General features: G+C 38.1%; 1 protein-coding gene across 2 annotated transcripts in view; it reads right to left on the bottom strand.

Moving 5' to 3' along the window:
• CRB1 (crumbs cell polarity complex component 1) overlaps nt 1–25,699 on the bottom strand; it is a 222,803-nt gene that overhangs the window by 115,971 nt on the left and 81,133 nt on the right. The window contains exons 3-4 of one of the 2 annotated variants that reach the window (XM_025855301.2): nt 6,037–6,232; nt 2,951–3,090 (exon numbers count right to left, since the gene is read on the bottom strand). The exons of the other annotated variant lie outside the window; for it this stretch is intronic. Of the exons in view, the coding sequence (XP_025711086.2) occupies nt 2,951–3,090; nt 6,037–6,232 (336 nt within the window). The remainder of the gene's footprint in view (nt 1–2,950; nt 3,091–6,036; nt 6,233–25,699) is intronic. 2 annotated transcript variants of the gene reach the window in all.

Raw genomic sequence — 25,699 nt, 5'->3', positions numbered from 1 at the left:
CTATATTCAATAGTTTTAACAAGTTTTTCTACAAAACTTTGTATAAAGAAACAATATATTGAGTCAAGTCCCTAGGGTTCTTACGTTTTTCTTTTTTTAAACAAATCCAATCTTACCTGGGTTAACAAGAAAACTTTTAAGATAAGCATTAAGATAAGTCATCTTAGACTGACACTTCTTGTAATTAATTATTTTTGAAATGAGGACCCCAGGCAATTATGGTGATGGAGTCATGCCATTGCCTTCAGTCGTGGTGGTCTTGTAATCCAAAGAAATGGTCTCTTTTTCTTAGATACAGGGCAGTTTGCAAACTACCCTGTATCTAAGAAAAGCATTAAATCTTCCCTTTATGTATAACAGTAAGAATAGGATACAAAGACGTTCTGAAATTTTCTATCTAGGCAAAATTACCATCATCCAGTAACTCAAGAAAGAAACTCAAGCAGAACTGTCCTTAGTCTGTGCCCCTTTCTTAATGCCCACATCATATCTGCCTCCTAAATGAGTCTCATGGTTGTCCATTTCCTCATCCTTACCCTTAACACTGCAGTCATAGTTCTGGCAAATAGCCTTATCTCTTGTTTAAACTATCGCAGAACTTTTTTTTTTTTTACTAGAATCTCTGCCTTTTGTTTTATTTCTCTCAATCATCTTCCACTAAAGTGCTAGAGAGTTCTTATTAAATCAACAGGTCAGATTATGCTACCTCTCTGCTCCATAGTGTTCAGGGCAGACAAACAGCATTGTGATCTGGCTTGAGTCTTGTCTTGTTCCCCAGCCTCAACTCTCCACCACCAGCCCTATGTAGTCCAGCATTTTGGAACAATCAAAGTTCTACAACTGGATATGCTCTTTTCCATGTGTGCCTATAGCCCTTTCTTCCTTCTAGCTTCCTTTTCCTTCCTCTCTTCTTTCCTTGAATAAATTATGAGCTGCTATGTGCTAGCCAGAGGGTCTAGAATGGTCAATCTCCTAATTTTGGTACCTAGTTAACATTTACTGAGTGCTTACTATGGTCTAGGCTGACCTGGGAACTTTATATATATTACTGGATCTCTCTCTAAAGTAATTCTATGAGGTGGATATTATCATCTTTGCTTTATAGATGAGGAAACTGAGGCTCAGAGCAGTAAAGTAACTTGTCCAAAGTCACAAGTACATTTCTGGGATATGCTTAGTGATCTTTCAAATTTTCTAAAGTGGTGCCTACTGGATCAGGCAATCTCTGTACTTCTTCTCCCCTTATTCCGTTATAGAATCTATTACAGGTTGTTACTGTACCAAAAATTGTACAATGCACAATTTTTTTCACACTGTCTCTCTACTAGAATTTAAATTCCTTGGAAGAAGGGACCATGTCTTTTTGATTCCCAGACCCCTGATCTATATATAATTGGCACTGAAATCCATGTGGCTTAAATGATTGAATCCATGAATGAATGGAATACATATTGATTTGTCTTTTTTAAGGTAGGTCTTCTTAACTGCCTAACTTCATTACAAGCCCTCTAGAGAACAGAAACCATTCTCATATGTAATTCCTACCTCCTGTTGTAGAACCTGGTATGTAACAACAGTTGCTTTTTTTGAGTACCTAATATGTTCCAGGCGGATTTTTATAACTTTATTCTTCATAATAATACAAGTCATTTTTTTTCACCCCTCATTTGCAGATGAGGAACTGAGGAATAAGAGGTAACCATCCTAGTTCACTCAGTTAATAAGTGATGGAATTGTTCTGCTCCCAAACTGTCCACCCCACCTGTTTCCAGATAGAGATCTTGTACAGAGTGTTGATTGAATGTTGAGTGCTGATGGATGACAAGAATGTGAAAAAACACATTTTGGAATATTTTCAGTATTTAAGTCAAGCTAATGACCAAAGGATAACTAACATGCCCTATTCGTTATCTGGTAGTGGGCAGACACATGACTCACAAAGATTTCTGAGCCACAGAATTCAGAGCTTCCTTTTACCCTTCCACATTGTTTGTTTTTTACCTACAAAATATATGTAACCAAAGCATGCTAAATGTCCCTTAGACAATAAGATGTCTTTCAATGGGAAGCTACTAACAATTGGATTGACCCCAGTCTCCATATTCCTCCCCAACCACAGGATTATTTTTTCTTTAGACAGTAAAATGAAAGGAAAAAGGGAGAGATGATCAGTAAGCTCTTAACAACTAGATTTTAAATAATCATAACTTTATCATTTTTTACCAGTGGATCAAGAAAGAGGACACATGCTCTTTTATTTCTATCAATGAAATCCTAGTGAGAATTAGGTTAAAAATATGTCAAGCAGATTTTTTGCCAAAATTAACATCAATATTTACAGATGACTTGTTGACTTAAGTGGTATATAATGTTTTCTACTCATTCTGGTAACACCTTTACACTCCTGTCTAATTACCCTTCACGTGTAATTTTTAGTTATGGTTTATGTATATTAAACTTGTAATCTCATTTATATTATAAATGACTAGGAGAATACACCCATTTCTGGAATATCATTCTATATCCTCTATGGGGACCATCTGAATTATGTTGACTGACTCCATGAGTTATAATACAATCTCCTAGGATTTTAATATTGTTTCATGAGTTTCAATATATTCTAGGCATTACAGAAAACTTCTTGGAAGGAAGCGTCTTCAAGTGAATTTTTCTCCATGAAGACCATCCTGAAATTTATTTTTCTCTTCATTTATTCCTGTTTCTTCTAGAAAGTTCTGATCATTGGGCAGCTTGGTAACCTACTTTAGACAATGCATAGTGTAGCAGTAGGTATGTGTGAGCAATGAAGAATACAATTAAACAATGCTAAGTAGAAGGAGTTGGTTGTAAACTTTCAACAATAAGAATTTTTAGTCTGTGTTTGCTGTGATTTTTTTTCTATTCTAAGCAAAAAAAAAAAAAAAATTTGTGAAAGATCTTGGTCACTTACCAGGCCAGCAGTGACAAGTGTAATTGTCAGCACTGTCCTCACATGTAGCGTTATTATGACAGGGTTTTGACCAACATAGAGGCATCAAGGTCTCACAATGTGTCCCTGTGAATCCACTACCCGTGCAGTTACAGCTGTAGCTGGAGAGTAAAATGAAATTTTCACATCAACTCTTGGTCATATTGAGATCAAATATCTTTATTCTGTCTCTTCCCCTGTCCATCAATCTGAGACCCAGGGCATGGTTTTAATACTTATCTCAAAAACTCTGGGGAATAATCTCTATAAGTCTGAAAACATTATGTATTTCCATACTAATATCGGATTATCTTTTTAAATTTATAGTATGGCTTCATACAAAATTATTGGGAAATCATGATTATTTACTTCAGTTTTCTCATTCATAATTGAAGATAATAATACCTATGTCAAGGGTTACTGTGATAATTAAATGTGCATATAAAGAATAGACACAGTATCTGAAGCATCAGAAAATATTGAATTACTATTAAGTAGGACTAAATAAAGTTGTTAATATTTGTGAAGGCAGGTAGGGAATGATTTATACCACTGTGTCACTCTTTTACATATACAGCCCATTAATAAGGTCCCTTTTGGAAAGTGAAACAATAAATTATTTAAAAAACAGGAAAAGCTCTCATTATATGAATTGTGACTTATGTTCTCTTATTTTTAGATTACAGAAATATTTGAGTCTTGCTATTTCTAACCATTCATTGGTTGAGTGAGATTATCTGACGGATTCAAAATGCAAATCTGATGGAGAAACTTGTTGACTGTAAGAGGAGTTTTTTAATTTAGATGGGATCTCCTCAAGGAGTTAGTATTGTAAAAAGATGGGCTTGCACACTCAATTTAGATAAAATGAAAGTCTGGAGGAAAGAACACCTATGAATTTATAAAGAGTTGGAATCCTGTTCACTATGGCTTGTCTGTATATCTACCACCAAACACAGATATTAAGATTTCACTAAGGAAACTGAAATATTAGCAAATGTAATAAGTTACTATAATTTTTATATGTATTGCTAGTGAGAAATCCTCTTACTAATTAAAAACATTTACTAAAATTCTACTATATACGAGACATTAGAGACAAGAGCCATGTACTTGAGGCTGGCTAGTGGATCTCAATTCCTAGAATTAGAGACTCTATTTACAGATTCCTTTGGTCTGCAAGAACCTATTTTGTGTGTGTGTGTGTGTGTGTGTGTGTGTGTGTGTGTGTGTGTATGTAGTTTCTAACTCCCATAAATCTCATAGCAAATGTGTTAATTTTTTGTTGTGGGAAATCAAAATCAAGTTGTAGTTATTGACCTTGTGATTATCTTCTCAAAATTTAGGTAGTAAGAGAAATAAGGGTAAAAGAAAAATTATTCATGGCACGTGAGTTGGAGAAATGAAAGGGGGCAGGAATCAGCCTTGTTCTGCTTGCATTTCCATAGGAAGCAAAAGCTTTGTGTATTTTCTGTCTGATGCTTTGTGCAGACAGCAAAGCATGGATGGGAGGACCTCCTGCTCTTCTTCTGGAGTGCGTGTATGGAAACTTGCATTCTGGTGTGTCTGCATGTCGGCCAGTAACTGCCTTCAGGAATGTAGATTCTCGCCCCTGGAGAATGATTTGGGTAAAACTGAAAGTCAGAGGCAAGATGTGGAATGTGATTAGAAGTCAGGCTTTATAGTTTACAAAAGAAATACACAACTACATTGTTCTATTTATTTTTTAAAAAAGATTTATTTATTTATTTTAGAGAAGGGGAGGGGCAGAAGGAGAAAGAAAATCTTTAGCAGACCCCACACTTAGTGCAGAGCCCAACTTGGGGCTCAATCCCATGACCCTGAGATCATGGCCTGAGCCAAAACCAGGAGTCGGTCGCTTAACCAACTACACCACCCAGGCACCCCACATTGTTCTATTTAAAATTATATCATTTTGCTGATAGTTCTAGTACATGTGCCTTTTACTGTTCCCCTTTTGAGTCCGATTCTCTTTGAAACTCAGATTTGGGATAAATTCTATCTTACTTATTAAATAAAGGAGAATTGGATTCTAGTCCTTTCTTTGCCAAGAATTAACTGTGTGAACTTGTGGGAGTCACCTAACTTCCCTGAACGTTAGACACCTTAATGTAATGGGAGAATATTAATGCTCACCTTGCCTTCCACTGACCTGTTGAAGGACCCAATAAGACATTAAGTACTAACGCTGTTCAAATCATTATGCATTTGATAACTCAATATTTGTGGTTAAAATAGGTATCAGGGGCCCCTGGGTGGCTCAGTTGGTTAAGCCTCTGACTCTCGATCTCAGCGCAGGTCATGATCTCAGGGTCATGAGTTCAAGCACCATGTTGGGCTCCATGCTGGATGTGGAGCCTATTTAAAAAAAATAGGTATCAGAAAGGTCTATAAAATATTTTATATGAATTCAGCTACCACCTAAATTTATTATATATATCACATTAAGGTGTTATTTATTTATTTGTTTGTTTATTGTTTTACTGAAAAGCCAATGGTAGAATCTACTTTGGAGTAGAACCACATGGCTACTTCTTGCCATTCTACTCTTCCAAAAGTATTCACCCACTTCCCCGAAAACCTGAAAATTCAAGATACAATGAATTTAATATCACTGCCTTTCCAACACTGTTTATATAAAATTCCTAAAGGATGTATTTTTCACCACTTGATTCATATGCTTGTTATTATGTAAATACAACTTAATATTTATGTACAGAATTATTTCCAGCTTTGTTTTTGCACTGTCCCTATCTACAACAGGTTTATTTCATGGAATTGAAAAGCTGGGACTTTTCTGTAACATAAAAGTTCTAAACGATTACAAGAGTGACTCGGAAAATCTTCACTCTTGGGACAGATGACCTCCAAAAGATGCATCTCTAAGTAAAATCTGAATGTTACTACTTGTTGTCACTTAAAGTGTAAAGCAACATGAACATTTTAAGCTAAGGACTTGAGCCCTCCAAATTCCCCAGAGTGGTACAATAGCTGTTGGTCTGTGAGTTCTCTCCAAGGCAACCACCCAGACATAGGAGAAAACGTACCTGCTGTGCTGATCTACACACAACCCTCCATGGAGGCACGGCTGGCTGGCGCATTCATCACTGTTGAGTTCACAGTGATCACCTACGAATCCAGGGAGACAGTCACAGAAATAAGCCCCCAGAGCATCCCGACAAGTTGCACCATTTTGGCAGGGCTGGGACCCACATTCATCAACTTCCATTTCACAGTTCACACCTTTTAAGAGAGTCAGCGCAGAAAAAAGGAAGTTTTAGCACAGCATTCGTATTTTAGCTCTTTGTCAGTGCTTTATTTACCAAAGCTCTTGTCAAATGTTATGTTACCCAAAATAATTTTCCTCCTTAATTGTAATTGATACTAACTTTCTGGCATGCTTGTGGGAAGGTGCACAATGCAGAGCAGCTGTTCCTTACAAAGAACTGTTGCGCACAACAGCTTGTGGCTTTTTAGTCTGTTGAAACAAGTCATTTTTAGAACAAAGTTATTGTTAACTGTACTTTTGTTGGAAGCTTAAAAGGGACTGGTCAATGTTTTTAAATTATTTTTAAACAGTTAGTTCGACATCATATACAGAAGTGGGTAACAGCTCAAACTCCAAAGCCAAATGAGCTGGGTTGTGATCTTGGCACAGCCACTTAGCCGTGTGACCTCGGGCAATTCCTTAACCTTTCCATATCTCAGTTTCTGCACTTGAAAAAATGGGACCAATACTTGTAATTACCTCACAGGATTATTATTAAAATTACAATGTGCTTATGATAGTAGGTGGAACATATTAAATGTTGCTAGAGGAGGAAAAAAAACAATACTTGTTCCTTTTACATTTATTGTACAAATACAATGTGCAATTATTTCCTTAAGTGCTCTTCTGCATAGACTTTTTAATTTAAATTTTCTTTAGTGTTGTAAAATCCTACTTTTAATTAGGAAATCAGTTTGTGATTTAAACTTAATATAATTAGTGGCATTATTAGGAGCTACTTCATTTTAAGGTAATGTCACATAAAAAAATCTGTATTTATTCCCCTCAAAATAGTAAATGAAGATTATTGAGTAAGCAAAATAAGTTTAAGGTTTACAAAAGTAGTCACATGGAGACAAACTACCCTACTGAATCTATCAAAATAATATCTGATATATAATAATCAAATTTGCATACTTTTTAAAAGACACAAAAGGGGGAATATCTACATTTACATATCTTTATTTCTATGCCTACAAGCCAGGATAATAAATTATGTATTAAAATGATATTGAAGGATTTTCAAAGGACTCAGAGATTGTTAGTAGTTTCTGTGCCGCCTTTCCTGACAGAAAAAGCAGTAGAATATTCTAACACTGCTGACCATTTACAACTGTGACTAGATTCCATAAATACCTAAGTTGAAAAGGGAGGCCAGCATATTAAATTTGATTGCTTTTTGATAAGAAAAAAACTTAAAAATTAAGTTTTACGTCAACAAAAATAGAAAGTTGTGGAACAGTATTTGTTGCATGGTAAATGGCTTGCAGTATTTGAGGCCTGGCTATTTCTTACCCAGTCTGGGAATGAGATCAATCATATCTGTTTTAGTTGGCATTAATAAGGTGAAGGGAAAAAATGCTGAACTGGCTAGCAGAGGACCTGCAGTTCTCATTCTCTCTCTAAAATGCCTTTTCAGTAATATTTTAGTATCTCTATTTCTGCCATGCAAAATAATATGATAATAGAGATCTCTCTTTTCCAAGACTGTGTGTAAGTCAAAAACAATAAGTTCTTTAAAAAATATTTTCTTATAATCATTTTGTAACATATATAGCAACTCAAATGGTAATGGGTCAGTCTTCGGTAATTACAAGGTACAAAATTACCTCCCCTGAAATGACAATGATCAATCACAACTTTAAGCAGAGTGAACTGTATCCACCCAGGAATGTTTGGTCATTATAGGTTCCCATAGTGCTCTCTGAGCAGAGGGCAACTGGCACTTACTCCACACCTGCCATATGCAGAGTCAAGGCATGGTGATTTCACATGCATTCTTGCCTGTGTCCCATGCTCGTCAATGACTGTCTTTGTGCAATTCCTATCACTACATATTCCCGTTCTTGTCAATCCAGTTGTCCATACTGCCTTTGCCCATGTGATATTAGACTATGTCCTTTGGTATTTTAGTCATCCATATTTGCTGGAAAGTATTAACGTATCAAGCCAAATCAGTGGTTTGGAACTTGTTAAAGCTTTTCTAAATTTTATTTAACTCAAATAAAATTCATATATTCATCTGATATACACCCAGATTACCTCCTAGTATTTAAGAAATACATTATAAACCACTATTTTAAATTCTGAAGCTCCACTTATACGTTGTAGCTCAACTACTTTAGCTTTAAAGTGATCCTGATGTACATCCTGATGTGTTTCATAGTTTAGATACAATTTCAATTCAGCTAGTTACTTTGGGGTAATTTATTTGTATTACCTTGATATTACTTAACTATATGATTTTTATTGCAGCTCATCACTGCTGCTGATATAGACAAAAATGGCTGGGTCAATGTCTGCTTGATGCCAAAATAGCCAGATGAAATGTGGTAAGTATAGTCAGTCATCCAGATGTCTTTGTATTTCCAGATGCTGGCTTCATAGATAAAACATCTGAATAACTATGATTTGTATTTTTCATTTGGATACTTACTGTCAATCACATGCTTTTATCCATTAAATATACAATTAATCAACCTTCAAAAATATACCTGAACTGTGTGGTCCATTCTATCTGGAAACATTCATTTTATGCCTAGTGTTAGTAAGTACAACACCATGTTATTGTAACTATATGTGGTAATAGAAATTGAATAGAGTCACAGGGAGTAGTATTTCTGTGGTTGATTGTCTAAGAAATAGAAAGTTCATAATTGTAGAGTTCTTTCACAAAAATCCACCCAGGAACCAAACCAATCTGTTGGAATTCATTAATAGTTAATAGTATGAAACAAGAAAATAGAAAGGGTATATTACACACACACACACACAGGACAAGGAGAACTCTGCACCAAAAGAAGAAAGTATAAGACAGGAAAAAAAAAAATCCACTGACATCATTAGCTTTGGTAACTCACTATAACGAATACTGTGTTAATCTCCACAAAGGCATCCCTACATAAATGTAGATGACCTAAGTTGTCAGATCATTAATTCCTGACAGTCAGGGATGGTTTCACTCTAACTACTCAATTTGCATTAGCTGTCAAAAGAAGTTCAGAAAGTTTCTCACGGCCAAATATTTAACTAATATCTGCAACAACCCTGTTTTCAAATAAGGTCACAGTCTGAGGTACTTCGACTTAGGGTTTAGAACTTCAACAGAGGAATTTGTGTGTTGGGATTGGAGGAGGTCAAAATTCAATCCTAACAGACTCCTGCTTGGTTTGTTTTTCTGTCACCATCTTGAAATTCTTAATTTTTGAACAAGGGGCCCCACGTTTTTTATTTTGCAGCAGAACCCACAAATTATGGAGCCTTTCTGTGTATAAGCCCTTAATTCCCATTTAAGCTTTTTATAACTGATATACATAGAATGAGTTCTTTTTTTCCTGATCAAAACCTGATTGATACACAGACCTGAGATAGGAAAGATTTGAGTAGAATATTCAAATAAGCAGAACTGCTCAGTTTTTGGTCTACCTCAGGTGAGAGACAAGCAGAAAGTTAAAGATGTAGCAAAAATGAAGGAGGAGCAGAAATCCCAGACTCTTCAGCCTCACCCTCGATGAGTTGGGAATTTGATACCACCCCAGATAAGCGTTGGGATCCCAGGAGAGAAGTTGTCTCCACTTCCCTTAAAGAACTTTGGAAAGACATCAGGACACACATAATTTCCGAGCCACCATAGTACATAATGATAGAGCAGAGAAAACTGTGTAGGACCTGGGTAGATGGAAATGAGATGGTTTTATAGAGAATGCTTATTGAAGCATGCAAGGCAAACAAATCCTTTCTCAAATGAGTCCAACAAGTACTTTTTGTATTATTTTCCTTCTTCCCCTTTTCCTTTGCCATTCATCATGGAAGAGTAGGAAGAACATGAATCTTGTAGACAGACCACTCAGGATTAGCTCTGCTCTGTCATTGCTAACACCAAGGTTGGATTATAGTAAATGCTCAGTGAATGGTAGGTATTACCTACAATCTATTTCTTCTTTCCTATTCCTTCTTCAATTCCTCAGGGTAGATAGGAAAAAAAAATTTTTTTGAAAAGTCTTTGGAAGCAAACATATTCCTGGAAGGGAATTTGGAATAGCTTCCAATTCCACTAAAACAAATATAGATGGCATACTATGAGTATAGGAGCTAGAGACTGGACAAATTTGGAGCAGCCACTACACTAAGTATGATTTTTTAAAAAAGGGCTACAATGGACATATAAGTAGCTAGTGAGCAATAGTAAATATACAGCCCAAATTAGGTAGTAAATAGCTGAGGTAGATTAATCGACTTTAAATTATGAGAAGAGAGTAGACAATGAGGGGCTCTCCAGAACTGGAAATCTTCAAGGAAATAATTGCAGGTCAAGAACAAGAAGGTTCAGAGAACAATACAGGCACATCAGTAGAATAGCTCTACTCTCTACAAAGTCCAGGCTCATAAGGAGATATCAAGATAGAGAAGAAGCTTTGGACAGTATGAGTATAGAGAAGCCAGGTGGTTGATACTCTGCTAAAGATGAGGTAAGAATTCAACAGAAGCAAGGACACTGGAAGCTCTGGATGTGGTGAGGACTTTGGTGGGAAAGCAGTTTGGAATGATGAGAGAATCCAACTTGAAACTGCATCAGTGTATGGCTGTAGTGGAATAGAGATGCAGGTCACTGAAAATAGGAAGTTCAAGAAACGCGAAAAGCGGGCGCCTGGGTGGCTCAGTCGTTAAGCGTCTGCCTTCGGCTCAGGTCATGGTCCCGGGGTCCTGGGATCGAGCCCCGCATCGGGCTCCCTGCTCCGCGGGAAGCCTGCTTCTCCCTTTCCCACTCCCTCTGCTTGTGTTCCCTCTCTCGCTGTCTCTCTCTGTCAAATAAATAAATAAAATCTTTAAAAAAAAATGCGAAAAGCATGGTCCATAAAATTCTGCAATAGCTCCTAACTGGATTTGGATAAAGTGAAAACTTCTCATTTTGACATCTAAACATCTTGGTAATACTTCTGGTTTCATATCACAATTCTATCATCATTCTATATGCCAGTCATATCAGATCATTTTCTTTTTCTCAAACCCACCATATACCCCTACCTCCAAGAGTTTGGACAAACCAATTCTCTCTCTCAAAGGTTTTTTCTTACTTGTCCATCTGATGAAGTCATCCTTTAAGACTTATGTTAAATGCCGCATTCTCAATGAAGTATATTCCCTGATTACCTTACTGGTTCCACCCTCTTGTGTTTTCATAGCATTTACAGCATTATATTTTATTATTTGTTACTTGTTTATCTCCAAGAACTGCTTTAAAGACAAGGATCCTTCCTTATTATCAATAGTAATAGCTGAGACTCATCAAGAGCTTATTTCACATCAGGTATTGCGCTAAGCATTTTATGTACATTATTTGATTTTGTTTGATCTTCAAAAAATTATCCATGAGGTGTTATGAAACTGAAGCACAGAGAAGTTAAGAAACCTGATGCAGACCAAAAGGCTAGAAAGTGCTAGAGCCAGGATTAGATTACAGGCAGTCTGAATTTAGAGCCTGTGCTATTAGCCATGAGGTTACATCACAGCCCAGTGCTTTATGTTCTTCAATGATGTATATCCTCAGTGTCTAGCAAACATCTGCCCCGTGATAGGTGTTTAGCACATTTTGCTGAATTGAACCAAATGTGAAGAAGTTGACTGGGAAAGAGCAGAAGTTATTGAGAATACTGGAAGTGTCCTGGAGGTTAGGAAATAATGGCTTGTGAGGAAAAGAAAAGAGTAGTGTAAGCGGTAAGTGAATGATGAACCAGTGGTCTTTCAGGAGTAGGGGGGTTAGTTAGAGAAAGCTAACCTTCCCTCCTGGCCCTGAGAATCGAGAAAAAAAAAACAAAACCTTTAAGGAGGGTTGCATAGAAAGTGGTTTCATCAGATAAATGCCAAATTCTAGCAAAGGTGAAGGAATTAAAGGGAGGGGGGTAGGGGGATGGGTTAGCCTGGTGATGGGTATTGGGGAGGGCACCTTCTGCATGGAGCACTGGGTGTTATGAACAAACAATGAATCATGGAACACTGCATCAAAAACTAATGATTTAATATATGGTGATTAACATAACAATAAAAAATTTAAAAAAATAAAAATAAACAATGGAAAAAAAGGCACTTTGGAAAAGATTAAAGTGTTGTGTTTACTTAACTTGTGTTTAAGAAAAGACTATGGATCTAGAAGCAGGTGACCATTCTAATGAGTATCAGGAAGTTTTTCCTGTGATATCTTCACATAAGCTATACATTAGCAGTCTGTAACTCTAGGCCACATTACTCTTTCGATTCCAACTATCATAGATGTCTTCTCCAACTATTCCAACAGACATCATTCTACAATTCCAAATATAAACTCTCCTCAATCCACCCTCACTGATCCCCTACACCCCTACCCCTTCCAAACATCTCAGTGAATGAGATTATCTCTAAATCACCCAAGCCAGATTTCTAGGAGTTATCATCATCTTGTTTTTATTTCCCACATTCCAATTAGTCACTAAATCCTGGCATTTCCCCCATGGAAATGGATCTAAAGGGCCATCCCCATTGCTCCAACCTTATTCAGAGGCTCACCATCTCTCTTCTTGTCTTACTGCTACTGACATCTCTTTTTCAAGTCATTCTCTACATTTCTGAGAGTGATCATTATAAAATACAAATCTGATTATATCACTGTCTGTGCAAAATTTATAAATAGCTCCTCTTGTTTCCAGGATAAAGCCTTCGAATGTGGTAGAAGATTCAAAAAGGTGTGGACTCTATTGGTACAGTCTCATGTCTTTGGGCTGCACATAGGGATTCCCCTTGCTTGCAATGTCCCACTTCTCATTCCTACTTCCCCCCAGTTAATTCTAATTCGTTCTGAAAAACTGGGTTTGAGTATCACATGATATTTAACTACTTATACCTGCCTTAGGTTCCACTCCACAGTTCTCTTATAATCCCCTGTAATATAAAAGTATGTATTACATTTTACCACAAATGCTTATTTGTTCATTTTATCTACAAAACAATCAATGTGAATTTTTTGTCTTTTAACACTGAGATCTATAGCATTTAGCGCATATTCTTGAATATAGAAAATGCTCAAAAAAAAAAAAGGAAAATGCTCAATGAATTTTGAATGAATGACCCAGTCATAGCTATAGATTAATCCATCATCTGTCCCAGAAGGCAATCTGGTTTGCCAGGACGGAGGTTCTCATGCTTCTGCGAGCCTGGGCCCACTCTAAATCAAAAGCCATAAAGCTAAATTTATGGCTTTGGCAAGTGTTTAAAATGAAACATTGTTTCTGAATGATTGTGCCTTAAACTTCTGATCAGAATTTAGAAATTTTGCACCTCAATATACATCTTTCAGCAATTATAGATCAATGTTAACATTCTGTCCCACAAGATAGCGCACATCGTATGTTATCAGCCTGAAGCAGGTCTTGTCACTGATGTTGTGCTCATCACTCATTACAGTGGGGAGAGAATGCACAACACGTGCAGTATGTCATTGACAGACCACTCTGAACATCTTTCTCATTATCTGCAGAGCCCATGCTTTGGAAATAATTATACTCTAGCTTTTAGTTATCATCCTAAGTTTCAGAGTCTGCTCAATATATTTAATATCTAACAGGCCTCTATGCATAATATTTCCTTTCAAGTAAGAATTATATACACTATTCCTGGGTTCTTTAAAGAATGATGCATGGTATATCTATTACAACACTTATCAGTGCAAGTCTGAACCAAGTATCACTGCAAAGAGGTACTCTAGCACCACTTACCATTACAGCAATAGATTTATACTACCTTTTCCTCCTCTAGATCATAGCTATTAATATTTTTAACATCCTAGAGCAAAGAGGCTGATGACTTTGTGCTCTGATTAATAGTGTAAAACAAGCATAATATTGATTAGCAAGATACTATGAAAGATTAAAGGCAGATTTTTTATTTTCAGTGCAACCATCTTTGAGTTTTTACCCAATAAGATTTCTAGCTTGTGCAGTTAGATATATCTTTTCTAAGGACACCAAAAAGTAACAAATATCTTTTACAAAATAGTCACTTAAAGTAGACTTTATAAGCCTAGGATTCATTTCTGAAAGTTGCCTGAATTTTATCAATTTAAAGACTGCTCTTTTCTCTGTCATAGGTTTAAATCTAGGAATTATGATGCACTTCATAATCAATAGTGTCTTGGTGTTGTGTTATATATTAGTTGCAGATTTTTCCTCTCTTGATGTAGGTGAAATCAGTGTAACTATCAGTGATGAATTCTGATGAACTATGAAAATTGGCTTATATTTTATATTATTTTATAGCATTTGCTTACTGTATTTATTTTATTATTATTTTTATTAGTATTATTAATACTTTATTATTATCACAAGAGTCCACTCCAGTGACCTGGCCTCTCTCTACCCACTGACCAGGGCTCCCTGGCCTCCCATTGGATGATCCCCACGTCAACCTACCCACCTAGCCAAGGAAGGCAGTCATATTCCCATTAGATTGCCTTCAGGGGAACAGGTGCCTATATAGCTAGGTTAGGGATGGAATTCCATGCTTTGTTCCCTAAACTCCCACTCCAGGGAACTGGCATCTCTCTACTGGGGTCCTACTGCAATCTCTGGCTACCCGGAACTGCACTGCATAGCATGTGCAGTATGGTCTTCTCTCCAGGTCTTGGGCATCTGGAGCCCTTCAGGCCTGAGGTCTACGGCCCAGCCTCACATTCTGGATAGCCTCGTGGGTGGAGGGGGTCCCTCCCCCACAATACAATTTGATACTATAGCTTCAAAGATGGCAACAGTCACTCCCCATTTGGACGTGCTGCCTGATGGGGGCCCAGGCCTCTCCAGGAACCAGGGATCCCAGATGTCTCTCATTCCATGGTGCCCTGGTCCCCCCCCAGCAAGGCTTCAGAATTCCCGACATACCTGGTTCGGGGTGATAGGGTCCCTTTGTGAAGATGCGCCTTAGACGTGTGCAGACGCCTGGTTTCCCACATAGAACACCACAGGGACCCAGCCTCTCCTGAACCGGTCCTCGCCTGGTTTAGGGACCGGAGCTGGACCAGATTCCTGCTTACTCCTGAGAACTGTGCCAGACCAATATGTCCAGTGAGCTCTCCTGCACCAAGATCCCAGCAGCCAGGCCTCTCCAGGTACTAGGACTCCCTGGTGTCTCCTGCTGGAAGATCCCCAGGCAAGCCTGCCCCACCTGGCCCTGGCAAGACGGTCAAATTCCCCCAGATCCGCCTTCAAGGGGGATAGTCAACATTAGGTTGTTTGTGACTTGGAATTAGGCAGATGCTTATTTCCTGTAAGAGCCCACTCCAGTGACCTGGCCTCTGCAGACCCAGGGCGGCTTCCAGATCCCGGACTTCCCTGAACTGTACCCGGGGCAAGCCCAGTACATACCCCTTCAGCAAGTCTTGAGCAGCTAGTACTCCTCCAGGACTGTGAGCTAGGGTCTGGCGCCAACCACCTGCATATCCTCTTGGGTGCAGGGATGCCCCAACCCTGTGAAATCACTCTGAGGCGGTGGCTGCAAATTGGCGACAGTCCCCACCTGAACGTGCTGCCTGGTGCGGACCCAGGCCTCTCCAAGAACTACGGATTCCAGATGTCTTTTATTCCAGAGCATCCAGGTGCCACGAAGCAAGGCTTCAGAGTTCCTCACATAACTGGCTCCTGGATGTCAGGGTCCTTTCTGTAGGTGCAGGCCTGAACGTGGCCAGATGCCTGCCCTTGCCCCAGAGCCCAGAATAGGGACCGGCCTCCCCTGAACCGGTCCTGGCCCAAAACAGGAACTGGGATGCGCGGGATGCCCGCTTGCTCCCGAGCGCAGAGCGGGTCCCGCATGCGCAGGTAGCTCTCCGGGCCCAGAGACCGCAGCCGCCGCGCGGGCCTCCAGGGTTCCCCAGGCCCGCGCGCCCCGCCGGGCCAGGCAGTCAGGTACCCCCACGCCTGCCTTTGGGGAAATAGGCGCCATTGGGTATGGTAGGGCCTGCAATTGGGCGGTTGCCTTGTGTCTCCACGACCCTCGAACTCTCCCCAGTCTCTGGGTACTGTTAACGGCAAGACACGCTGGTGCGCAGTATGTACTGTTTTCTTTATGAACTGATTTTATTATTTTGTCATTATAGATATGGAAATCTTTTTCATTTCTACAGGATTTGCTTTCACAGAGAGACATAACTGGAATAACCTCTGCTTTCAATCTTAAATTTGTTTTTTGCTGGTTTTCTTAATCATTATTCGCCCTCCCGTCTACTCCTCCTACCGTCGGTGCAAGTTGAAGAATGTTCTTGACACTACTGCTGTAGTCTCATCTTTCTAGAAAAATCATGGAGGCTAGAACTAGTTCTAGGGATAGGAAGACTGGCTCCTGTTGGTCAGCCCTAAGAGCAGAGAATAGGGAGTGCATTCTTGTGCTTTCTTGAATCCAATGATACTTTCAAGGGTACAGTTGTCTGTGGAAATATTAAATATTCTACTTCCCCACGCCCTACTGCTTCTCCCAGCACTAACAAACTCATCCTTCCTTCCTTCTTCTCAAAGTCTGTATGCTCTTCCTCCCATTTTACTCCTATCATAAATATCGTAACATGTACGAAGGCATTATTTGATTTTAAAATATTATATTCCTAATTAACATGCATGGCTTCCTCAATCTACTGCCTATATTTAATATGTGTATATGTATATTTTTAATATATAAAATTGGTAAAATATATATGAAGTTGAATTTGGAGTAACCCATTTACAAGTCTCCAAGATGCTATGTTTGTAAAACACTCTACTTTTATAAATGGTTTCTATCTTGCTTAATTTTGTGAGTTTCTTGGGAAAATAATAGCAAAATTGTAATATTTGCATTTTATGCTAAATATGCCAATGTTACACATTTCACACTTACGTAATTATAATGTTTTAATCATAACAAATATCTTTCTTGTGTTTTTGTTCATTAGGATAATTGTTATTCCTGAATATTTGAAATGTTGTAATACTAATACATTCCTAAATCCTTTGTTTTATGATATGGCAGCTTCAGAGAATAAATTCTTGCCTTCACATATCATAATTTTCCAGTTTAAACTTATAAATAGAGCACGGAGATTATGACCTCAGTTAATTTATCCCTGAGTATGGTTCTAATATATTCAAAAAAGAAAGCAATTCAGTGTAAGAAAAGGATATCTGTAAAAAGTATAGGTAAATATTGTTAAATGCTAGCAGCAATATTTGAAGATATTAAATTAGTGACAACCAGCATTTTTGTGGCTTCATAGTTTACGGAAAAACTTTCAGCATGTGTTTTTATTTTTTTACATTTCATTGTCGCCATGACCCTGAGAGTTATGTATGTATGTATGTTAGAATGAGGACACAGAAGCTTAGAACTATTTATCAATGTCAAACCACTAGAAACCACTAGAACACATCAAAGGTGGGACTGGAAGCCCTGTCTCCTGCTTTCAAATTCCGCAGCCTTCCCATTCCACCCATGCTTCATATTACTACATATTTTTTAGCTCATCCCCTCCTCACTCAGACCTGCATACATACCCTGCTGATAGCTAGGAAGTCAGTAGGAGAAGTACTCAGGGAGTTTAAAATGGAGCATGCCATTCACAACTGCTAGCTAACCCACAAACCAGGTGTCAGAGCAAAGATGACAGAAGCGACATCCACACCTTTTTTTTTTTTTTTTTAAGATTTTATTTTTTTGACACAGAGAGAGCAAGCACAAGCAGGGGGAACAGCAGGCAGAGGGAGAGGGAGAAGTAGACTCCCTGCTGAGCAGGGAGCCTGATGCGGGACTCAATCCCAGGACCCTGAGATAATGACCTGAGCCCAAGGCAGACGCTTAGCCGACTGAGCCACTCAGGCGCCCCCGACATTCACCCCTTTCTAAAACCTCTGCAGTCCTTCCCCCCTCGCTATTCAGCTCATTATTACTCATACAATAATAATACTAATAAATGTAGTCAGAGGACATAAGTTTCAGTTCAACATCCTGAAAGAAGTGCGTTTTTGCTCTGCTCATAGGCCACCTGATCTATGAAGATCTTCCTGACCCTAAGCAGTGTCATCGGCTCCTTTCTTTGTGCTTCCTCAGCATTCTGTTCAGAGAGACTGAGTTTTGTTTGCACACCTCCTCCCAGAATAAACTGTGAGTGTTTGTCAGGGATAAATTTTGTCTTAGTCATCCTTATGTCTCCACGGTCTGGCACAATGTCCAGTGCCATGCAAGTATATCATAAATAATTGCTGAGTGAACAACATGTGTTATTTTTTACTCATTCAACAAACATTTGCCAAAGCCAGCAACTTCCATTTCTTCATAAAAGTATTTCACATGACTCCCGTTCTGAGTAAAAGCCTGAACAAGGTTTAGTTTTTTTATATGACACTACAAAAAAATGATCAATTTCATAGTTAAGAGCATACAGAAAAACAGTCGTTTTCCTTTGAACATGAAGATACAACCTGTGAAATTCAAATATTCTTTTTTGGCTGGCACACATTACTTGCCTTTTGGGTATGAAAGATATTTGCTATGGGCATATATATTAGATGGTGAGTGAAATGTGAGGTATTTTGGTTGATGCTCATAGAAACAATATTTAAATGTTCTTTAAACTCGTGTCTTACATATTGTATATCTTTATATAAATATGGACTATAAATAATTATTCCCAATAAATTTATTTAAGTTTATTAAATGGTTTATGTATTAACTTCGTATTAACTTATGAATTAAGTTTATGGAAAAACTTTAATCAATAAATCAGTAATCAGTAAATCAGTAATCAGTAAAAAACTCTCAATGATGGTAATCGTAATGATAATAACAATTTTTCTCATGAAATAAGCTTAGATTTTATAATATGTAATACTTTTATTTCCCCAAATTATGTTCATGACCATTAAATTATCTATATGATCTGTCATAGAAAAATGATATTAGAAAAGTGATGTAGTTGATCAAAAATATATTTAGAAAAGATGGAACATTAAGCCTGGATTCAAATCTCCACATTGACTGAAGTTCAAATTATGCTATTGATAAATGCCACTGTAATGGCAGCGTCAGAGTTAGTGACATCATACCTGTTAGTCTTATTCATCAGAATGGATGAGGACTATTGGAGAAGGCACAGAAAGGAACATTAAAAAAAAAAACTTTTTTTTAAGATTTTTATTTATTTGATAGAGACACAGGGAGAGAGGGAACACAAGCAGGGGGAGTGGGAGAGGGAGAAGCAGGCTTCCCGCTGAGCAGGGAGCCCGATGTGGGGCTCGATTTCAGGACCCTGGGATCCTGACCTGAGCTGAGGGCAGATGCTTAACGACTGAGCCACCCAGGCGCACCAACATAAAAAATTTTAAGAAAAGAAGGTCTGATAGGAAATTATAAATGAGTAACCACGTAATGCAGAGAGATAGAATAAGTTTCAGGTGTGCATGTGAAAGACCATATGACAATGTGGTTGATATAAACTAGTAAGGAAAACCACACTTGCTGAACTATTCTAAGGATAGACCTGTCCTGCATAATCTAGACCTCCCACCAGAGGGCAATAGAGAGCAGGTCAGGAAAGGTATGCTCACATTTTGTTTGCATGATCCATGATCCTTCTGTGTTAATTCTTATCTTAAATTTTAAAGGAGGAAAAAAGGTGTTGTTGTTAAAACTTGGTACTTTTCTTTTGCTTTTTCCCATTTAATAATAGTCCATTGACTTGGATTATTGTATTACTGGGCACCTAGTTCTACCTTAACCACCCACTTCAGTATATCGTCAACATAACAAGGACAGTGATTTTCTTAAAATGTAAGTCCAATCATTTCAGTCCTCTGCTCAAAACTATCCAACAACTTCCCATCTTATTAAGAGCAAAAGGCAAAGTCCTTAATGGCACACAAGCCCCAATAGTCTATCATGTCTCTTTCTCCTTGTTCACTCCACTCCAGTCACATCATCTTCGTTGCTGCTTCTCAAACATGCTAGTACTCTTGACCTAGGGCCTTTGCATCTGCTGTTCCTCTGCCTGGAATGCTTTCCACAAGACATTTGCCTCATTCCCTTCCTTACCTCTCTAGAACTTTATTCATGTGTCACCTTCTAAGTAAGCCCTTCCCTGTTCATTCAACTTAAATTCCTAATTCCCCCTTTTGTTTTACTTTTGCTTTTCTCCACTATATTTATCATCCCTTAACCTACTATATATTTTATTTATTACTTATTTTATACATGTCTGTCTCTTCCCTCTAGATTGTAAGAGGACTTTTTCATCACTTTTCTTTATTCTTATAGTTACAAAACCTATAACAATGCCTAGCTCAGTATATATATACATACATGAATGTGTTTGTGTTTTGACAAAAGTAACAATTGAATGAATTCAACAGATACTTATTTTTATTCATATCATTTATCCAGAACTGTTACTATCAATAAATACTACACACACACACACACACACACACACACACACACACACACACTACTTTGTGTTGTCACATGAAAATCCACATAATTGTCTACAGCAGTGGTTTCTTGAAGTGTGGTTCCCACACTAACAGCATCAGCATCAGTATCATATGGGAACTTGTTATCAATGCACAGACCCCACCAGAAATCTACTAAATCAGAAACTGTATTTTAATAAGCTCTCTGGGTGCGTCTGATGCATGCTAAACTTTGAGAACCCCTGATAGAGAGAAGTTTATTAAGTTGGAAATGGAAATTGAACTTCTAATACATTCTTATTTTGCATATTAGAGATTGCAGGTTTTTCTTGGGTACAGTTAAGTTTGGGAATATTCTGGCTTTAATAAATGACAAGTGAGTCTTCTTCTTAGTGAGCCCTACACCTATGTTCTCCTTCATCCCTACAGTCAGTCTTCCAGGTCAGGACCTAATGTCTTACCCCTGGTATTGTAGTGGCTTTCTGACTAACTAGTCTCCGTGTACTAACTAGTCTAACTGGTCTCCGTACGCTAACACATTTTCTTGACTATAAAATGAATTTTTTTCATATGTTTTCATTTCTGAAATAAAGATGCATCTTACAGTCAATAAGTAAATTTGATGAAGTGGTTTTTTTTTTCTTATTTTCCACAAGATTGTTTTTATACCAAAGACCTAGTTTATAATGGTGGAAATAAGATATTTTCCTATGGTGTTTTGCTTCCTCATGCATCTGATTGCCCTTTCCCTGCCCTCTTGTGCCCCGTTTTTCTCATACTTCAGGCATCTTCGTGTGAAAAATGTTCATTCGTCAATCTGCTAATTTTAAGAAAGACCTCAGTGAAAGAATGATGCATTGCATAAACTTGAACTCAGAGCAGTCACATGCTCAAGGCTAATACTCTTTTCATTAAAAAAGTTTGCAGCTGTTTATTTTCAGCTTAAATTGGAGTTTTTGCTTATGCCTGGCATATCCTCACCAGCATCTTCAGTGGCTCTCTCTGAGCCTATTTCTGTAGTTCATGAATCACCGCTTAGGAAGCACAGCAGAGTGCACAGAGCAGGATTCCCGCAGTGTGAACCCTCTCTCCATGTGCTACCGCTCTTTTTCCTCGCCTACCTCTCTGTCTTTTAAAATTTATTACATTGTCTTACTTTGCTGCTCTGAGGAGCACAGGCTTTTTCCTGTAAGCTAGGTTCTTTATGAGCCTCTAAATTTGGATGTAGCACACAGCAGCTAGGTTATTGTAATAGCTTCCAGGATTCGTTGGGAGGTCTAGGTTGAGCCAGAGTATCTACGCATCCATGCTGATTACTAATAGTCTTTTTCTTCACTTCCCAGCTCCAGCTTTTCCCTTGGTCCTATAGGCCTTCTTTGGGTTTCTCATTAATTGTCACAAATACGGTAGCCAGGGGATGGCACCAAGGTAAGCAGGCCTCCTTGTGGGTCCAAATGATGGGATATTGCAAGAAAAGTTTCTAAATTAAGTTCACATAAACCCAATTTCTGCCTCCCAGCCCTAGCTACACATTAGAATCGTCAATTAAATTTGACTCTCTGAAGGTGGAGTTTGAGCATCTGTGTTTCAGATCTCTCTGGGTAATGACTAATGTCTAGTCGGCGCTGGGAACCACTGATGAGCTCCCAGAATGTGGGCTATTTTACTTGTGGAGATTGGTGATCAAGCCTAAAATCGCACCTTTGTGTCCGAATAAGCTTAACTAGCTAATAACAGACATGATTCTTACCGCCTGCTGAGTGTCATTTAAACTCTGTCTATAAGCAAGTTATATTTATGTCAGCAGAGCTAAAATAATAAAATTTAGCTGATTTCTTAGAAAACAAGAGAGGAACATAGTCAAATAGGGAACAACTCTATTACACCAGGGTTTGAGCAAGGGAAGTGTCCTCATTGTGGGCTTTGAGCTAATGTTATAGTGAGAAAAAGACATTGATTTTCATTGGGCCCAGGAGGGATACAATATATCCACAGTATCAATTAATTCATTGTTGAGTAAAGTACCTTATTATGGAGGTACTTTACTACATCTGGAATATACCCTTGACATCTTTTATACCTAAATTTATACCACTGAAAGGATTCATTATAATCCAATTTATTGAAATGTAAAAAAATAAAAACACATGCATTGTAAAACATCATTTTTCAAGCTGTGTTTTGCAATTAGAAGACTATTTCAGAACACTGTAGCAAAAATGGCTGAAACATTTCTCTGATGTCATGTCTGTTTCTTTTAGTCACCATTCACAACATTGTACTAGCAGCAGGAAATAGAAGATACTATCTTAATAAACCATAGTGGTTGTTGAATGTGTCCATTATGGTGGGGAGTGGGAGGGATGGGGTGGCTGGGTGATAGAGATTGGGGAGGTATGTGCTATGGTGAGCGCTGTGAATTGGGTAAGACTGTTGAATCACAGATCTGTACCTCTGAAGCAAATAACACATTATATATTAAAAAAAAAAGATAGTAGGAAGGGAGAAATGAAAGGGGGGAAATCGGAGGGGGAGATGAACCATGAGAGACTATGGACCCTGAGAAACAAACTGAGGGTTCTAGAGGGGAGTGGGGGTGGGGGGATGGGTTAGCCTGGTGATGGGTATTAAAGAGGGCACGTGCTGCATGGAGCACTGGGTGTTATGCACAAACAATGAATCATGGAACACTACATCAAAAACTAATGATGTAATGTATGGTGATTAACATAACATAATAAAAACAAAAATAAAATATAAATAAATAAATAAATAATGTGTCCATTATAAACAAAAGCAATCCCACACCGGCCCCACAAAAATTTCTTATTTTTACTCAAAACTTTTAAAAACTGTAATTGAATTGCTGTTGAGGGCAATGGACATGATGATTTTAAACAATGGACATGATGATCTGGCATATAAATAAGATTTTCATGTGTAAGTACTATTTCATAAGCCCCTTCACTGTTCCTTATAACTTTTAGTTTAGTATTGGTAATTAAAGGCAACCAATAAAATAATTTTCATCCTAACACATCATTCTACCATTATAATGTATACATAGAGCAGGTAAACTCTAATATCTCTTTACCTCAGGTTCGTTACCACAAAGGGTGCCCAGAAATATATGGAAGAATTTAGGCAATTAGAACAATTCAGAAACAATTTATTAAGCACCCATTATTCACTATGCTGGGAACCTTGGGAATAGTGCCTCCTCATAATACGATGACTGACATATAATAAATACCCCCCAAATATTGATGAATTAAAGAATAAATATGACATGACTTCTGTCCTTTAGGAACTAATACTTCAGTGGGAAGAGACAAAAACACAGATATCTGAAGAATAGGACAGAGTTCTTTAATGGAGGGGCAAACCGCTAGGGAAGTAATAAATAATTACTATAGCAGCTTAGAAGTAATATTTCGGCAGATAGTAAATCTGAAATGCTTCTTGAGTTAGGTGAGAGGTGAACAAAGTACTGAAAGTACAGAACCTCACAGAGGAGAATTGAATTGAGGAAGGACATCCCAGAGGGAAGCAAATCACTTGAATAAAAAATGAAGACAATTCAGGGAAAGGAAATACTTTGGTGGAAGGGGTTGTGGAGATATGACTTATATGTAAGGGGGTTTTCAATGAGAAGTTAAAATTTTTCTGTGTGGTAGGAAGCTCTCAAGATTCTTCAGAAGGAATGGCACAGTCAGATCTATTTTAGAGGATTATTTCAGAGGCACTGTTCAGAACAACTTGAAGAAGGTAGAGGCTGAAGGTTTGGGAGGTTGTATAGTAAAGTATGCACAAGATGGTGAGGACATGAGCCAAGGCACTGGTAGGTGAGTGGAGGAGCTCAATTTGAAAGACATCTTGCTTGTCCAAATAGATTTTGAAGATTGGTTGTTGGTGAGGATTGAGGGAAAGGGAGCAAATTTCATGTCAGAACAACTAGGGATATAGCTATTTTATAAAAGAGATATTTCCAGAATGTGTAATATTAGCAAGATGATATTGGAGGGTTCTGGTATAAATTTTGAAGAGAAGTACTTTCCAAATAATTATATTGCTTAACATACTCGGGAAAAGAATAAGACAAAGAAGTAAGTGTGAAAGGGTTGAGAGCAAAAGGTAAGTTGAAAGCCAGATACCACAAGAGGTTACAAAAGTGGCAAGAGATCAGGGAAGAGTGGCATTAAAATGTGAATAATGTCACACAGATGGGAGTCAGGAAGCACAGGAAAGTGGTGAGCAGGTTAGAATGAATGAATGTGAGAAAGCATAGAATACATGAGTTGCCCCCTTACTGTAGAGAATCCGAAGAGTAAAACAGTGCAAGAAAGATGGGCCCCATGAAGAAATGATCTAACTGGGCAACCGGTTCAGGAGGATGGGGAGCCTAGACACTGAGCACGAAGATAATAAATAGCATGTACCCTTTTAGTGAATGAATGGTCAACTTGTTAACTCTGTACTAAAATACCATGTCAATAGAAACTTGGTGAATAGATAGGAGGTAGTACTCTTTGCTATTTCCAAGAAATTAAAGTGATTTCTTTATTTTAAAAAGTGACTTCTTTATTAATAAAATTGTGGTTTATCTTATTTACCATGCTCCATCAGCCTTGCTATCATTAGTCTGTTGCTTGCACTTTGGAACCCACTAAGGTCTGTCCGTTCCATGTCTCGCCTTCCCAGGAGGCTGCAGTGGCAGGCATTGGGCGTTCGCAGGCACACTTTAGCTAAGACAAAAGGCATCTTCTCATGAGGAAACTTGAAGGGCCCTGACCTGGAAAGTGAGGCCCCATAGAGCCCACTAATTCTAGACCGAATCTAAGATTTAAATAATATAAGGGCTCCATTTAAAACAACAACAGTGACAGTTGGCAAACATTTAGGCTCTGTGGATTTAGTGGCTTAGGAAGCTTTCTATCTAGTGATTAATTCCTGCCAAGATCATTTTCATAAGCAATTGGATGAGACCTAAAG

The sequence above is a fragment of the Callorhinus ursinus genome, unplaced genomic scaffold, assembly GCF_003265705.2.
Source record: "Callorhinus ursinus isolate GAN/ISIS: 27379988/994484 unplaced genomic scaffold, GSC_fseal_2.0 scaffold57, whole genome shotgun sequence".
Lineage (NCBI taxonomy): Eukaryota > Metazoa > Chordata > Mammalia > Carnivora > Otariidae > Callorhinus > Callorhinus ursinus.
This window is presented reverse-complemented; position numbering and strand designations above follow the sequence as displayed.